Source organism: Rutilus rutilus (assembly GCF_951802725.1).
Source record: "Rutilus rutilus genome assembly, chromosome: 16".
NCBI lineage: Eukaryota > Metazoa > Chordata > Actinopteri > Cypriniformes > Leuciscidae > Rutilus > Rutilus rutilus.
Window position 1 is genome coordinate 15821918 of NC_140224.1, and position 17801 is coordinate 15839718.

The 17801-nt window shown below is 41.0% G+C and overlaps 1 protein-coding gene across 1 annotated transcript in view; it reads right to left on the reverse strand.

Moving 5' to 3' along the window:
* Positions 1 to 1649: 1649 nt before the first annotated feature.
* med1 (mediator complex subunit 1) overlaps positions 1650 to 17801 on the reverse strand; it is a 245170-nt gene continuing 229018 nt past the window's right edge. Inside the window, exon 17 of the mRNA XM_084434276.1 lies at positions 1650 to 6058. Coding sequence (XP_084290402.1) covers positions 2308 to 6058 — 3751 coding nt within the window. The 3' untranslated portion in view covers positions 1650 to 2307. The remainder of the gene's footprint in view (positions 6059 to 17801) is intronic.

The window sequence follows — 17801 nt, forward strand, 5'->3', positions numbered from 1 at the left end:
GAATAATAGATCAGAACTTAATTAAAATGAACAAAACATTTTAATATTTCAGTGACGCCAATATATAACCCAATATATAACAGCTTTTGACATCATGAGCTCAGCTTCTTTTATGTCTTCTCACCGGAACACGTAAGCAGCGGAACAGGGCGTTAACAATAGCAGGTTATGATTCAGTCCGCTGAACTGGTGCTTTTCTATAGCGAGCAACTTCTATATGGGGCTTCTTCAGATGGTGACAAGACAATTTTGGGCTGCGTTCCAGTCCACTTTTAGACACACACTTGCAAACTTCCCTAAGCACTTCCCCTCGGGTGCGTTCCACTTCGTGAAGTGGATGAGGGAAGCTTATATGGACAGACCCTCGCTCCCTCGATTTTGACCGAGGGAGCGAGTCTACTTCATTCAGGCAGCTCCATATACCACAATGCAATACGATTGTGACGTCAACACATATTGCGATTAATTTACCCTTCTTATACTGTCTATGAATTTACCCCACCACGAACAACTCTATGATATTTTATTAAAAAAATAAAAAATATATAAACAACTAACGTCTAACGTCTGAAGAAGAATGATTCAGTGTAATAGCTGTATTTGTGATGTTTGAGTTGGGGGATGTGCAGTGGCAGAAAGGGGCATTTGCAAAATATGCTTTAATTTTGTAATTCCGCTAGGTGTCACTAGTGTCGCAGGAACTACATACTTACCTTTAAAGCTGGGTACACACCAAAAGATTTTTTACGTCTTATAAGATTTTCAAAATGTGATAGACCACAAACATGAGGACAAAAAACAAAAAGCATTTTGCTCCTATAGTGTGTGGTGTTCCATGATGTGACAAAGACAGCACACCACACGAACAGATTTTCAACCAGAGTCTCAACTGTGAACACAGGAAATCTCACGAGACTTCAGAATAAGCATGGCGGATGATATGCAGGAAGAAATTGCGATAGTGTTTGGAATGATTTTCACAGAAAAATCACGTGAAAAAAACCATTGTACTCACCATTATATATAACCTTTTATACAGAAATATAGTCATTCTTTATTGTCTTTATTTATTCTTTATTGGATTTATTGTCTCTTTAGAAAAAGTTATTTAATCCCTCTATAGAACCTCACTGAACCCTTAACACTCAGCTTCCTGCAAGTGTGTGTGTGTGTGTGTGTGTGTGTGTGTGAGAATGACCGTGTCTTCCATCATCTTGCTTTCTGATTGGATATGGTTTTGTTTCACTTGATAATCTCCAGAACATGCACGCGTTTTTCCTCGGAGTTCCCGCCACACATCAGGATTTCTGATCGTAAATATTAAACATGTTGAATATTTACGATTCGCGATCGGGGCGGCTCCGACGTTCTTCCGAGCAGGTTCGGACACTCCTAACACACCTCACACCAAGGGAAAATCTGATAAAATAATCTGTTGAACCATCAAGATAATCGGGACATAGCTAGGATTGTCGGAAGGGGGGAAATCAGCCCAAAATCAGCCCGATTATCTTTTGGTGTGTACCCAGCATTTGGTTGCAGTATTGGTCTCTGTATTGGACATGAAAAAGTGGTATTGAGCCATGCCTATTATCATGCTGCAGACTCAAATGGGCAATTTGCCAAAAGAGCAACAAAAACTTGCCATTGCCATTTATTTCAGTCTTGAAAAACTTAATTTTACAGAAAAGACAGACAATGAAATGAATTACTGTTACACACATCACCTATTTACCAAAATAAACTTGTGATAAAAAAGTGATGGTAGAAATGTAAAATAATGTGAAATTAAAAATATACAAATTCTCTAAGATTAAGAGACTAAAATCAAAGAATGATGTTTTTAATAAATCATGTTTTAGATAATGTCCAGTTAAGCAAGCTAAATAACTCAATAAATGAAAAGATTGATTTCACAGTGTATATTGCAATAGTTTTTTGGGAAAATGCAAAATAAAGCTAAGGCTTACATTTAGAAAAGGAAAACAAAACATACATAGCAACTAAATATCTATTTAAAGTCTTACAAAATATTATATATATATATATATTGTCAAATGATTTTAAAATGGATTCATTAATTTTTTCCCCAAATAAAAATTGAGAACCTGAAGATATTTTCATTGAAATACCAGAATGGTGACTCTTTGCAAAATATATGATTTGCAGGAATTAAGCACACATTAAAAATGGTGACATAGTACAATTATTACAATACTTGTAATAGGCTATTTTTTTCCAAATATAAAAAGGAATTTTATAGTAAAAGTCAGCTGCATTCATTTGCCTCTACTAAAGTCATATTATTTATTTGAAAGGTTCTAGATTGCCAGTTAAGGCAGAGTCCATGAGGTCATCATCCTCTGTATGCATAAACACAGGACTTGGACGTGAGGACCGCTCAGAGCTAAGCAACAACATTGAAGTTTCTGAAGATATAGGGGATCTGGACCAGCCATCTGTCTTCGCTGTGTGAGAGGAGGGCCCACAAGACATCGTTGACTTCTTCTTTTCTTTTTCTCGATCTCTGTCCCTATCCCGCTCTTTCTGCTTCTTCTTCTCTTTTTTATGTTTCTTGTGTTTTTCACTCTGGTTAATGGATATGGAACTCATGTAGTCTTGAATGGGTTGGTGTGGTCTCATAGTTTGGTCATCATCAGAGCTAGGACTGTTCTGGTGAGACTTTTCAGCAAATGAACTGCTACCAGACTCGCTCTCACTGTCTGGATTTATAGGCGTGTACCCAGGGGAACGGCTGTGGCTAGGAGAGCTGCGGTCATGTTTTGGTGTAGAGCCACTAAAAAGGGGTGATGCTTTGTGGCCTGAGTGCTGGGAACGCATGGCACCATCTCCAGAAATTTCTCCAGGTTTCTGAAGAGTTACTTTAGATTTAATGCTTGGAGAACCCCCTTCTGGCTTGCTAATAATAATCTTTGCCACACCAGTGCCAGTCACTGCACTGCTTTTGGAATCAACCATCTTCTTGTCACAAGAATTGCTCCCTGATCCAGACACCTTGGATTTGCCATCTTTGTCTATCTTGTCACGCTTGCTCAGAAATTCACCTCCCTGGGAGGAAATACCATGCTTGGAGGATGTAGGACCAGCGTTTTGTGGCACTACCCCACCTGCAGTGCCACCACAGCCTTCACTCTCCTCCCCACCAATGCCCCCACTACCCACACTCTTCAGTTTGTCAATGACTGCGGTTAGAGATGGCTTTTTGTTTCGGCTTGGGGACTTTCCCTTTGCATTAGGGTTGTTTCCACTCCCACCACCACTGCAACTCCCACCACTGTTCCCATATTGTGACTGACCACTTGAAGAAAAGGGCATGGAGCCAGATGATGATGAGGAACTTACAGAGGAAGTAGATGATGTAGAAGTGTTTGTGGATGAACTACTGCCTAACAGTTTTTGGGTACCCATTCCACAACCTGAAGAGGACTTGGACCCTCCTGATCCTCCACTGCCCGAGCCAATAGGGGATTTAGCCTTAGATGAGGGTGGGGTTCCAGGCACCTGGCCTTGAAGTTTCATTGGAGAGGACAGCTTGTCCGAACTTCCAGAACGAGAGTGTGAGGGTGATATGTTGGGCTTCATGTTAGGGTTCATGAGTGAGCCAGGAGGCTTACCACCTTGGGGCTTATTTTTGTTCCCACTTCCTGTTCCACTGCCGCCACCACTGAATGAGCCTGACAAACCGTGCTTTGTTATGGGAGAGGAGGATTGCTTGCCTGCGCCCATTCCCATGGAAGATCCTTTGGATTGAGAAGGCATACTACTTCCAATACCTACAATGCTTGATGGTTTGGGAATATTGCCTTGTCCAACAGAGCCTTCAAGTTTACTACTTTTAATCTTCCCTGAAGAAGAGGAAGAGTAGGAATGGTGACTTTTGCTATTGTTTGTGCCACTTGTACTACCAGTGCTTCCGCTTGTTGAGCTACTTGATGTGTAGCCTCCATGAGATGATGTTTTTCCTCCAGTTAAAGTCCTGGGAATTTGTATAGTGATTTTGGGGATTGGTGGAGTAGCACCTCCTGGTGGGGTTTGAGACCTGCCTGAGCTCCCTGGGGATTTTGATCCACCTGCATTTACTAATCCTCCGGAAGTGGCACTCCCACAAGGAGGAGTGTAAGGTCGACCTCCTGAGCTGTGTGAAGGTGACTTGCCATCTGGATCCAGCTTCTTGCGTTTTGATGATTTGTCTTTTGATTTGCCCTCACTTGAAGGAGTGCGACTGCGTTTTACCGGCTTCATTTCAGAAGAGCATACACTCCCCATTCCTGTTCCAGAATTTCCTGGTCCATGATCTTCCTTTGCCCTTATCTGCTGCTGTTTAACCTTTGTATCATCATTTTTAAAATCATTACCAGCTACCACAATGCCCATCATGAGTGGACTTTGGCCCCCACTAGTGTGAGAAAGGTGTGAGTCTGCCATATCTGATGCTGGACCCAGTATTGGCTTTCCTCCAGCACCATTCCCACCAAAAATACCCATTTCAAAAGGGTCTTTCAATAAAGCCTCTGGGGTATTTTGGCCATGTGAGGCAGGATTCTGAGGTGTGCCTGTAGGAGTGTTCTGCTGACTTCCTCCACTAAAACTTTTAACCAGTTCAAGTTCTGGGTCAGGGCTGGAGGAGCTGTCTTCAAAGTAGGTCTGTGAAAAGCTTCCCTGTCCAGGTAAAAGCTCTGGGTTGAAGTCTGTGTCTGGGAAGAAATTAGTTGAGGAAGAATCGCTATTGGGTGTTGCTGCAGTAGCAGCTTCTGCAATCAAGTCTGCAGCATCCGTAAAGGGATTTTCATTGCTGTTTGCATTAAACAGGTCTGCCTCAAACACTGTGCTACCTTGGCCCGAACTGGAAGAATCCCGGAGTGGAGTTCCCAAGGAACCTCCTTCTTCACCAGCCATTAGGTGCTGACCATGACTGCTATTACTTCCTTTGTTGGCCTGATCAGGAATATCAGACAGAATGTCATTGATATCAGGCCCAATACTGTCAGAGCTGGAGAGGCGAACCATACGGGCTATGGGTCCATGTGGCTGAGACTGGACTTGTGTCTGGGGTTGGACATGACAGTGTGGGTGGTATGGCATTCCAGGACCTGAAGGAGGTGTTCCACACTGACTTGGAGCTGGAGTGATACTATGAGGAGTGTCAAGTCCATCACCTGGAAGACTAACATCAAAAATAGGGTTCTGGGAGGCATCAACGTCCATAGAGAAAAGCTCTCGGTGGAAATCATCTTCAGAGTGGTGTGTGTGATGATGCTGTTGGGTCATGCCTCCCACTTGCTGTTGGAATTGTTGTTTCATGCTCATTCCGCCACCTGCACCCATTACTCCTTTATCAGAGCCTCTTGGACGCTTTTTCTTGCCCTTGGTGCCAGGGCAAGACTGCCCTTGGCTATCTGTCCGCGGGGACCCAGATGAGTTCTGTCTTTCTAGAGGGCTACTGCTGTACAATGCAGCAAAATCTTGTGAGGGATTATCCTTCAGTAGGTTCATCAGCATAGGGTGGTTTTTGGTGTTGCTTGCTGGTGAGGTGGTTGTTGGTGGGGTTTGGTGGGGCTGAGGTGGCTGGGGAGTAGGACTGGACCCAACACTGCCTGTTATTTGCAGAAGACTGGTTAGGATTGGATTCTGAGTAACTTTGTTAAAGTCATCTGAACCATGGCTCTGAGATTGTTGTTGTTGCTGCATTGCTTGCTGCTGGCCTCCAACCTGTACCATGGTGTCCATACATGAGCCTACCTGACCAGTACGACTCAAGTTGAAAAGTGACGAGATTGGGCCTTGGAAAGAACTGCTTCCCCCTACATGGTTGCTTCCTGCAATGCTGGTCCCACTACTTAAACCAGGAAGACCCATTGGGTTGCTTCCATCTGGCCCTGTACCCATTCCCATGTAACCTGGGCTGCCAGTTGGTGGCAAGTTCTTCTTCACTATATTTTCCACAGTTTCAGCTATAAGGGACAATGCTGGAGTGTCTGCCTGAATGGTCTCTGCCTTGCGTCGGATGGCGCGCATAGTCACAGGAATGGACATGCATCTAGGGAGGGAAAAATAGATACAACAGATAAGTATTTCTGACTCATTAACATTTAAAGACATATTATTAAGACCACAATGTTCACTACTTTCCAGTAAGTAGTCATTAAGCATATAACTTTGTCCACATACAGTTCACTATTAATGGAGGAGTTTATGACCGTTAAGACATGTATCACGCCTTGTGTGATGCAAACCTACTTAAAGAAATGTTCACCCAAAAATAAAAATTGTCATTAATTATTCACCCTCATGTCATTCCAAACCCATAAGACCTTCGTTCATCTTCGGAACACAAATTAAAATCTTTTAGATGCAATCTGAGAGCTTTCTGTACTTTCCATTGACAGCTATGCAACTACCACTTTGACTCTTCAAAAAGTTCATAAAGAGATCGTAAAACTAATCCATATGAATAGAGTGGTTTAGTCCAAATTTTCTGAAGAGACTAGATCACTTTATTTGATGAAAAGATTTAACTTTTTTTTAATTCACATTTAACCACCTCATTGGTTCTTGCGGAAGCTCAAATGTGCTGCGTAAACCACGAGAATGAACCACATTGGTTCTCGCACATCAAGCGAACATGCTTGAGTTTCCGCTTACCACAACTGATGTGTAAGTTGATGAATGTTTATGTGAATAAAAGCCTAAATTCAATATGTCCATCATATAAAACGATCGTGTCTCTTCGTAAAATTTGGACTAAACTACTCAATTCATATAGATTAGTTTTATAATCTCTTTTTTTGAAGCGTCAAAGTGGTAGTTGTGTAGCTGTCTATGGAGTACAGAAAGCTCTCAGATTTCATCAAAAACATCTTAATTTGTGTTCTAAAGATGAACGAAAGTCTTGCGGGTTTGGAACGGCATGAGGGTGAGTAATAAATGACAGAATTTTTATTGTTGGGTGAAATATCCCTATAAAATATTTTCCACAAAAGCCATATTGTTACTCTAGATCAGACCACTGGGCATTGTACGGCCCCCGGGCCAAATCAGGCCCTCTGGCTATCCTTGTGAGTGAGTTCGAGTGAGTTATTTCGTAAATTAGAGCTGGAGTCCATAACTTTTTTTGTGTGTGTTCAAAATTTACAAAAATTATATATTGAGCAAGTACATCATGAATACATTTTCCAAACCGTGTTTTTGTCTTATCCTGAATCACTATGGTACACCTATAATCAGTGTTTATATTCAGACTATTTTAGGCCGGTCGGGTTAAACGCTGTAGAGTAGCCCAGTGCCTGCGTGACTCGTCATAGACATGAGAGAAGTAGCTCCGGCTGTAATGTTCTTCTGCAAGACGCATGCAAATCTGTTTATTAACCCCTAGAGTGCCAAAAGTTATGGACTGCTGCTTTAAAAGTCAAGGTTTTTCGTTTTTCAAACGATTTTTCTACATAAATGCTAACACTGGGGGCATTTATTGCTTTTTTTATATAGTTAATGTGATGCTAGTCTTTTAAATACTTGCTTTTTTTCATTGTGATGCTAGTTTTTGAAACACTGCAAAAAATGTAAATTGAAAATTTTCAAAAAGTTTTCAAAAAGTTTTTGAGAATGTTGATTAAATAGTGATATAATTGCGTGCTCCACATTTTCATTTAATTCATTTCCTGTTTGTTTGTTTTTTAAATAGAAATAATATATTGGGCAGAACTGAGTTAAGTGTATTGGTCCGGCCCTCTACAACCGCCCAAGTTTCTCATGTGGCCTCTTGAGGAAATTAATTGCCCACCCCTGCTCTAGATAGAGACAGAATCTGCTCAGTTGTGTGAAATGTGGGGCTTTTCAGTAAGACTAAGAATGGTCCCAAGGCTATAAATAAACAAAATATGTACTGATGTGTTACAATTCATATATCACTTATGCCAAACAACACAAAGAAGATGCAGTAAAACAATGCTAATAAATGGTAAACTTTACTGAAAACACAGCATCCTCCACAAATATTGGAACCCATGGTAAATTTAAGCAAAACAGACAATAGCCTTTTCTGTTCATCATCTTAGTCTTAATTCAAAATATTCACACAAATCTAACAAATCTTTATCATATGAAGAACAAAACACGTAAGACAGTTATTGGAACCGTTACAAATTCCAGTAAGTACAAATCTAAAAGAAATATTTTCTCATTCATATTGCATATTTTTAAGTTCAACTTACTGCAGAAAAACTGCGGTTTCACTGGTGTGTCATATGAGGTGACACACAGGTAAAATTCTGTAGTCATCAATTACTATGAGAAAGACCAGAGAATACAGTTTTGATGCAGTTTAAAAAAAAGAAAAAAAAAGTATTGTATGGTGGTTGTGTCCACACACTGCAAAGACACCTTTATATGCAAACACCAAATGGTCAACCAAAGATCAACCTGTGCCACTTTCAGTTCTTCCACAGTTACATGCAATAGAATAATAGCTATCCGCTGCTATAGTTGGATGGATTCTTAAAGCGTTTATTACAAATAATCATCAAACAACTTGACTCAGGAATGAGACAAACCACAATGGGTTTGTCTCAATCCTTGACACAAACCGCACTGGGCTTGACCTAGAAAGGGTTTTCTTCTGTATAGACATGGGTGCGGCAACCTACTTGCCAGAGAAATATTAGCTGATTATTTCAGAAATATGAATGTACCTTGCATCTGCATCCACCTTACCATCAGCCTACTACTTTGGCACACGTTGGTTTTAGCAAAATCTGTGTGGCAAAGCTGCATGACCCACTGGACAGTGCAGAGATTGATTGTAGCAAAGCGTCGATTTACGCAGCAGTCATAACTTTAAGACAATATGCTGAGTTTTGGACAAGGGATGAAGTTGAAATATGAAAATGATTTTTGTATCAATGTCAGTTTACTATCACAGCACATCTATTGTTTTGGTTATTGATAATTGATTGTTGCTGTTGATTGCTGTTATCATTACTGAATTGTAAATCTCTCATGACTTGGTCAATTGATTATTGATTAATGCGATGTGTTGATTAAATAAAAGGCAGCAACTGTCCAAAAAGAAAGACTAAATAAAAGGCAGCAACTGTCCAAAAAGAAAGACAAAATAAATGGCTGAGAATTTATTCTGATTTTCAGATATATATATTTATGTCATGACAACTCTCGGAGTACTTGGCATGGTAATGGGTGTGACAATGTTGTATCAAACATACATATATTGCCTTGGTGGAATAGATCTGCTACGCTGCTGCTGCTGCTTTTATTGCTGCTGCTGCTGCTGTAGGTTATTGCTGCTGCGGCAGAGCAAGTATCGGCCAATACATTCACGACATGCTGCTGTGAGCAAGTAAGACATGCTGCTGCTCCAAAGAGCCATAGGAATGTGTGTATGCCATCTATGTGTGCCTGGCCATTTAGTTTTGAGTATGAGAAATGGGGCATTTGCTTGGTCTTGGCGGACTAGATCTGCATACGCAAGATCCCCCAAGCAGATCTAGCCATTAGAAATGTGGGCTGTCATGAGGTGCATATAAGGTGCGTGAAGCATCTCGCAGTGTGTACTAGTGTACCCCTTTTTTTTTTTTTTTTTTTTTCAATGGATGTCCCTAGTGACTTACCAATGTGATGTTCTACATGTGCCTACATACCAGTGTATGCATGCCACTTAACCAAGTAGTATGGGCCGTAAGGCTTGGCTCTTGTGGCCTATTAGACTATGTGTGCCTGGGCCTGTTTTGCCAAATGGCTTAACTCTATTGGCCTGTGACTGTGTGGCTGGGCCTGCTTTGCCAAATGGCCAAATGGCTTAACTGCTTTGCCGTATGTGCCTGGGCAACCACGCCTAATGGCTTAGCTCTAGTAGCCTATGACTATGTGTGCCTGAGCCGAAATCTCAAACATATACAATTAGAATGCGCATTATGTGTGAATTTAACAAATGGTAACAGGTTACCAAATTGCAGGTTAACTGAGATGAGAAAAAAATAAAAACAACCACCTGAGCAAATTAGTATGATAATCGTCATTGTCAAATCCTCTATACTCAAGAGGTGCACATAACTGGAAAATAGGTAGAACAGAAAATGTGGACGGCAGCGCTTTTGAGTAATAATATTTTTGGGGACACGGACATGTTTACTTACTGGAGTAAGATTTTTCTCTGTCTCTGGTAAGATACCAATCATGATTAGGGCAGCACGATATAACGTTTTAGCATCGATATATGGTGATGTGCGTATCTGCAAAATAGTCACAACGCAGGATGTGTGGTGTCATGCACGTATAAGGATCTTAGTTGATCGGTTCCAGTTCGGAACGCTTGTGATTCGTGAATTAATTGCAAAGTTTACCCATCATAGAGTGAAAGTTTATCACTTGCATGTGTTTTTAAGTTCTGTCAGTTTAAACATCATGCGCAAGAACAAGACTGGAACTCGCACGCTGTTTTGTGCGTGCACACAGAGCCACGCAGACAGCACGTGAACACCGAATTCAGGCCTCTTTCTCTTCTTTTGAGCTTGAACCATGGCTTGAACAGACACGTTGTAACGGTCACTTAGTGCATTTACGATAATTCGAGGTACAAAGAGAACTGTGCATGTGCGTAAAGAGTGTGTCTGTAATAGATGTGACAGGTGAGCAGGAGAAGAGATAACCGCTCTACCGACTTTTGTACACTTTCTTTTATTTCCCTTTCTACTTATGACCAGAGTTGAATGTTTATTTGTATGCTTTTTCTCACTCTATCCCCATGTATGCAGTTGAGTGTGACGTTTAAGTAATTTTATAAAACCCGGGGAAAATACGCCATCTCTCATCTCACGTGCATCTTTTCCTCCGACACCACGACAGCTTGTAGGATAAGTGTGCCGCATAAAGTGTGAGTACCAAGCAGCGTCTCCAGGTGCTCCCTTGAGAACCAGACCAAAAAAGTTATGTGCACCCCTGTCTATACTCCTATTTGTAAATGGACAACGGATGAATAATGGAGCATGACTAACATGTATTCAGCTGACCGAGCCTTACACGCACAAGTAAATGAAAACATCAACCTTGAAAAGTGTTGTTGGAAGTTGGTAAAAGTAATAAGCCCCAGTTAAATGGCTATTTGTTTTCTCATGTCCACTATGCTTAGTCGCAGTAACCTTCTGTTAAAAGGCTTGCTGCTGCTGTATCTTAATACGTATCTCTGCTGCTGTATGCTAGCATTTTACTCCGGCATCAAATGCAAGATTGTAAAACACCTTCTTAAACAAATAAGGCATTGTTTGATGTTTCGTAGATTAAGCAAAGGTTAATATTTAAACCTGAATGCCCATCCCATCTCTGTTCTGGAACCTAGAGTTCCCAAATTTTAGTGAAGGTGCTTAAGCAGATGCTGTATAGCAGTGTCCACCAAGAGAATATAAATGTACCGCAAACATTCGATATAGGAGTAATTTTTTTCACGATATTTGGAAAATACAGTGAGGAAAATAAGTATTTGAACACCCTGCTATTTTGCAAGTTCTCCCACTTAGAAGTCATGGAGGGGTCTGAAATTGTTATCTTAGGTGCATGTCCACTGTGAGAGACAATCTAAAAAATGTATCACAATGTATGATTTTTTAACTATTTATTTGTATGATACAGCTGCAAATAAGTATTTGAACACCTGAGAAAATCAATGTTAATATTTGGTACAGTAGCCTTTGTTTGCAATTACAGAGGTCAAACGCTTCCTGTAGTTTTTCACCAGGTTTGCACACACTGCAGGAGGGATTTTGGCCCACTCCTCCACACAGATCTTCTCTAGATCAGTCAGGTTTCTGGGCTGTCGCTGAGAAACATGGAGTTTGAGCTCCCTCCAAAGATTCTCTATTGGGTTTAGGTCTGGAGACTGGCTAGGCCACGCCAGAACCTTGATATGCTTCTTACAGAGCCACTCCTTGGTTATCCTGGCTGTGTGCTTCGGGTCATTGTCATGTTGGAAGACCCAGCCTCGACCCATCTTCAATGCTCTAACTGAGGGAAGGAGGTTGTTCCCCAAAATCTCGCAATACATGGCCCCGGTCATCCTCTCCTTAATACAGTGCAGTCGCCCTGTCCCATATGCAGAAAAACACCCCCAAAGCATGATGCTACATGCTTCACAGTAGGGATGGTGTTCTTGGGATGGTACTCATCATTCTTCTTCCTCCAAACACGTTTAGTGGAATTATGACCAAAAAATTATATTTTGGTCTCATCTGACCACATGACTTTCTCCCATGACTCCTCTGGATCATCCAAATGGTCATTGGCAAACTTAAGACGGGCCTTGACGTGCTGGTTTAAGCAGGGGAACCTTCCATGCCATGCATGATTTCAAACCATGACGTCTTAGTGTATTACCAACAGTAACCTTGGAAATGGTGGTCCCAGCTCTTTTCAGGTCATTGACCAGCTCCTCCCATGTAGTTCTGGGCTGATTTCTCACCTTTCTTAGGATCATTGAGACCCCACGAGGTGAGATCTTGCATGGAGCCCCAGTCCGAGGGAGATTGACAGTCATGTTTAGCTTCTTCCATTTTCTAATGATTGCTCCAACAGTGGACCTTTTCTCACCAAGCTGCTTGGCAATTTCCCCGTAGCCCTTTCCAGCCTTGTGGAGGTGTACAATTTTGTCTCTAGTGTCTTTGGACAGCTCTTTGGTCTTGGCCATGTTAGTAGTTGGATTCTTACTGATTGTATGGGGTGGACAGGTGTCTTTATGCAGCTAACGACCTCAAACAGGTGCATCTAATTTAGGATAATAAATGGAGTGGAGGTGGACATTTTAAAGGCAGACTAACAGGTCTTTGAGGGTCAGAATTCTAGACAGGTGTTCAAATACTTATTTGCAGCTGTATCATACAAATAAATAGTTAAAAAATCATATATTGTGATTTCTGGATTTTTTTTTTTTAGATTATGTCTCTCACAGTGGACATGCACCTACGATGACAATTTCAGACCCCTCCATGATTTCCAAGTGGGAGAACTTGCAAAATAGCAGGGTGTTCAAATACTTATTTTCCTCACTGTACATGTTGCTCACATATTATGGTACAACAAAAGCTTATTTGAGGTGGCAGATATTTTACAGTAAAAATGTATAATCTATCCAAAACTAGTCAACGAAATGTTGTCTGTCATATGTCTGTAACATAGGTCTTTCATTTTTATTTTAAGGAATATAAAAGCGGATCATTCATTCACACACAGAAACGCGATTCAAATTTAAACCGTCTTTTTGCAAGTTGTGGTAAACAGCGCGCATCTCTGCCGTTCATTCATTCACACACAGAAACGCGATTCACTTGAGAATGAAAAAAACTTACTACAGTATTCCTCAGCTCAGCGGCATCCGTTGCTCCTCAAAATACCCGCACTTCTGAGGTACATTTTCCATTATTATTATTATTACGATAGTATTATTCCTCACAGCGCTGCGAGACGGTGTAAACAAGTACAATGTGTTTTCTCGAGCTGATATGGGGGTGTTCACAGTTTGCATGGATTGCCTCAGTTCATTTGCGTTTGAATAGCGCGCACTCTCCGTGGGCGGGGTCAAATAAAAAATAGAGCTGAGATGAGAACGACTGACATCTCTCTCTTTTCATACAGATTACATAAACTGAGAATATTTGTTTTTTTATATAAATTACTTCATTCAAAAGAAGAGAATTCAAGCTATATGCCTGTGTGTCTGTATGCCTGTTTGACTGAGTATTCGCTGAGTTATGGTTCATTTTCGGACGCGTTTCAGAATTGACTTCACTGACAGAGAGAAAGCAGAACTCACATCATGTTTATTTTTCTTTATTTGGCAAAAAGCACAACACTTTGTTTTTATTGTGAGTATACACAAAAATAATACACACTTAACAGGAGAGATTGATGTATGAAACTGATTTGTAACATCAAAGTTAACAGAGTATTTAGAGTCTCCATTGCACTGATAAGGAAAAAAAAACTAGCAGATCACGCCGGCGTGATTGCCGACCTCAGAGGGTCAAGGTAGCTGATTGTTTGTCTGAGGACTTTCATTGCATGCCAAGCCATAGTGGGGCTGGTAGGGGGCTCTGTGGACAGTGGCAACATGTATGATTTGGATGGGGGAGGTGAAGTAGCCTCTGTGATGCTGGCATAATATGCAGCCCATGAGATCCATTCTCCGGCTTCAAGGTTCTCTTTCACGAGTATGTTTCTGACTCTCTCTAACCACTGGTAGCCTTCTTCAATTACACTGATGAGAGGACAGGAGGCTGGATGAGGATGACTGTTGGTATTCAGGGCAGGAACATGCAAGACCTCATCAGTTGGCAGTGAAACATCCAGATCCATGGTTGTGTAGTGAGGTGGCAAGGATTTCACATGCTTCTTCCCCATTTCTGCTGGATCTAGGATGTCAGTCAGATTCTCAGTCTGTTGGCTGTCTGAAGAGAAGTGCTGTTGAATGCTGATGCATGTTCCATGGAGGGCTGATGTTGCTATTGTCAATGATGGGTTGTGGTCAATGTTATCAAAACTGCCAATGGTGAAGACACCCTTGACTGCCTGAGGTGGGACCACGACACCAATCTGCTCCCAGTGACTGATCACTGAATTCGCTATATCTATGCTAAATGTTTTCAAGCGGTCATATGACACACACATTCCTCTTTTATGCATGGCCTCCACCAGATACTACCACTTATAGACACCATCTAGTAGACTACCACTTTGCTGGTGTAGTTTCATTGCCAGATACAGCGAAGCTGGTGTTTCCCTCTCTCTTATGTGACGAGGAACACTGCCATGTTTCTTGGATCTGCATCTTACAGAGTTGAAAATTATTTGCTGCCCAATGGATGTTGCAGCCTGGAACTTCTCAGGTTCAGGAGGTGGCTGATCAATAACCTGATCCATCAAGAAGTATGTGTAAGAACGATCTCAGCATGGGAGGGATAGAATCAGCTTCACAGGAAGTTGAGAAGGCACCTGTAAAAGCATGCTTCATGGGGAGATACTCTTGCCGGAGGATTTTGGCTGCTTTGAAGATGATGGAGACATCGGTAGAAGTGTTGTTTTTCATGTCAGCAACAGCTTTGCTCAGGTCATCATCAAATACAAGGGACCAGACACGATTTATTTGTACTGATCTGATGATGTCAGCAATCAGGCGTTCAATATCCTCCCGAAGGCGTGTGGTGTTGCATTTGATGTTTGGAAATCCAAGATCAGCAATGCGCTCGTCATAGAGGGCTGTCAAGTCAGACATTGGCAGTAATTCCCCTGAGCAACGATAGTCCTCGATGTATTCGAGCAACTCATTGAGGACATGTGCTCTGATGACCTGAGTTGCATTACTTTCAGTTGAGTCACATCCAACAGTTTCTGCTTTTCTATAGAGCCTAGTCAGGCATGCACGATGATAAACAGCATTAATAGCAACCATGTCACCAGCAGCTAGTTCAGCCAATAGATGCCTGTCACCCACTACCTGAGCACATTCTTTCACTTTTCTATCCAAGCCAAGGGTGGCAGCCCTCCTCAGTTCCTTTTTTTTGCCACTTCACCACAGAAGAGACACGGTTTATCGAATGGTTCACATGATGATTTTGAGGGTCTGGGTAAAGCGAGTGTGGTGGACTTGTCACTCATGCGCCGTGTTTTTACTGGGCTCACAGACTCTTCATGCTTTTTTCTTTTTCTTGCTCTCTCAACTTTTTGTTTATCAATCGCATTTCTGCAGCTTTTGTGCCACACCATAGGATTTTTAATCATCAGCTGAACTACATCCTGACTACCACCACTAATGTCCACTATAAACTCAGGCAGATCCCCTAATGCCTTCAGCTCCTGGATGTTATCTAAAACTTCTTTGTAACATGATTGCAATCTTTCAGGCGGTGGTGTGGCGCAATGGATAAGACACATGCCTTTGGTGTGAGAGACCCGGGTTCGAATCCACTGTGAGACACCAATGTGTCCCTGAGCAAGACACTTAACCCCTAGTTGCTCCAGAGGCGTGCGACCTCTGACATATATAGCAATTGTAAGTCGCTTTGGATAAAAGCGTCAGCAAAATGAATAAATGTAAAATGTAAATGTTTCTCAGTTTGAATGATGAAGAGGGATCTAATGTTTTTTCAATCTTTAGGGCGGACTGACATAGGAAGCATAAACTCCAGTCATGGCATTCCATTATGGCTAATCTGAAAAAAGAAATGAAGTTGCTTTAACATCATAAGATAGATAATATGAGCATCAACAAGCATTCGCAAAAGTAAAAATCGATCAAATAATGAAGCTAACTAACTAGCTAGCAACATGTAGGCTATGTGCTAGCTTCAATAAAAATGACGCTAACTAGTCAATAGCTAGTTATGATGAAGCTAACTAGTTACTAGCGACCTAGTTATAATGAAGCTAACTAGTTACTAGCTAGCTATAGTTATTAGTTATCTAACATTAAAAAAAAAAATCTATTTAATGAGAAAGTCATACGAACCTCAAAGTGTTAACCTGTCACCTCTGACCTTCAACAGCTGTCACAGCTCCTGGTGCAGATGAGATGTGTTGTTGCAGGAACTGATTTGCTATAGGCTACTCCTGACTGGTCGAAATCTCATGCTACTTAGGACAAATGTAATGTACAGAAGTAGCTGCACTGCTTAAATACAAAATTAAAGTTTTTGAAGGAAAAGATAAGTAAAGTCACTCTAATGACAATTTTTATGTGAAATGTGCATATTTACCCCCAATTGTCATGGTATGGGGAACATTTTTGTTTTTTTACACTTGAAACCAATTTTATTGGATTCCTTGACCCCAAAAATGTACACTTTGACACCAAATTTGTCATTATAGCGATAACAGAAGCAAAGATATGGGCTCTAGAGTATTTTCGGCGCATTGGCGGCCATTTTTTTTAAAAACCTGTTTATTTCTGATACAAAGTGTGATCTCACTTGTGTCTTAGGATACATTTATTTGTATGACCCTAAGGTATTTCCATACCAAAGGCGACCTTTGCATCATGACTTGAAGTCAAAGGCCTATTTTTTGGGCTTAACCTCCCTACTAGATGTTTCTTTTCAGTAGGTAGTGCACTTCGACAAAGTCTACCACCAACTCTTATGAGTTCATTGAGCATTTGAGGATCTAGCTTGTATATTGCACCATTTTTTCCCTTTTGTAGACACTGAAATTCTTCAGGATAATATTGCCTTTGAAATGTAACGCAGATTAGCTTGTTCTGCTTGAATCATATCCTCAACAAATAGATGCTGTGGTTCCAACTTTAGCTTCTGTGTAACAGATTTTCCTTCCAGGTTTTTACTTTTTAAAGTTAACAAGTCAGGTTTACAGTTAACAAGCTGTTAACCCTCTGGGGACCAAAAACGCGCCCGCGCGTTTTGCTCGTTTTTTTTTTTTAGCAATGAAAAATAAACACTTAATGCTCTGTTAATTTTGATCTTTCATTTTCGTGTAATACATCAATCGATCCTGTTCAGTTTCTATTTTTTTTCTGTATACTCACAATAAAAATAAAGTGTTTTGCTTTTTGACAAATAAAGAAAAATGAACATGATGCGATTTCTGCCTTCTCTCTGTCAGTAAACTCCCATTTGAAACGCGTTCGAAAATGATCTATAACTCCGCGAAAATTCAGTCAAACAGGCAAACAGACCCACGGGCATAAAGCTTGAGATCGCATCTTTTAAATGAAGTAATTTATATAAAAAACAAATATTCTCAGCTTCTGTAATCTGTATAAAAAGAGAGCGACT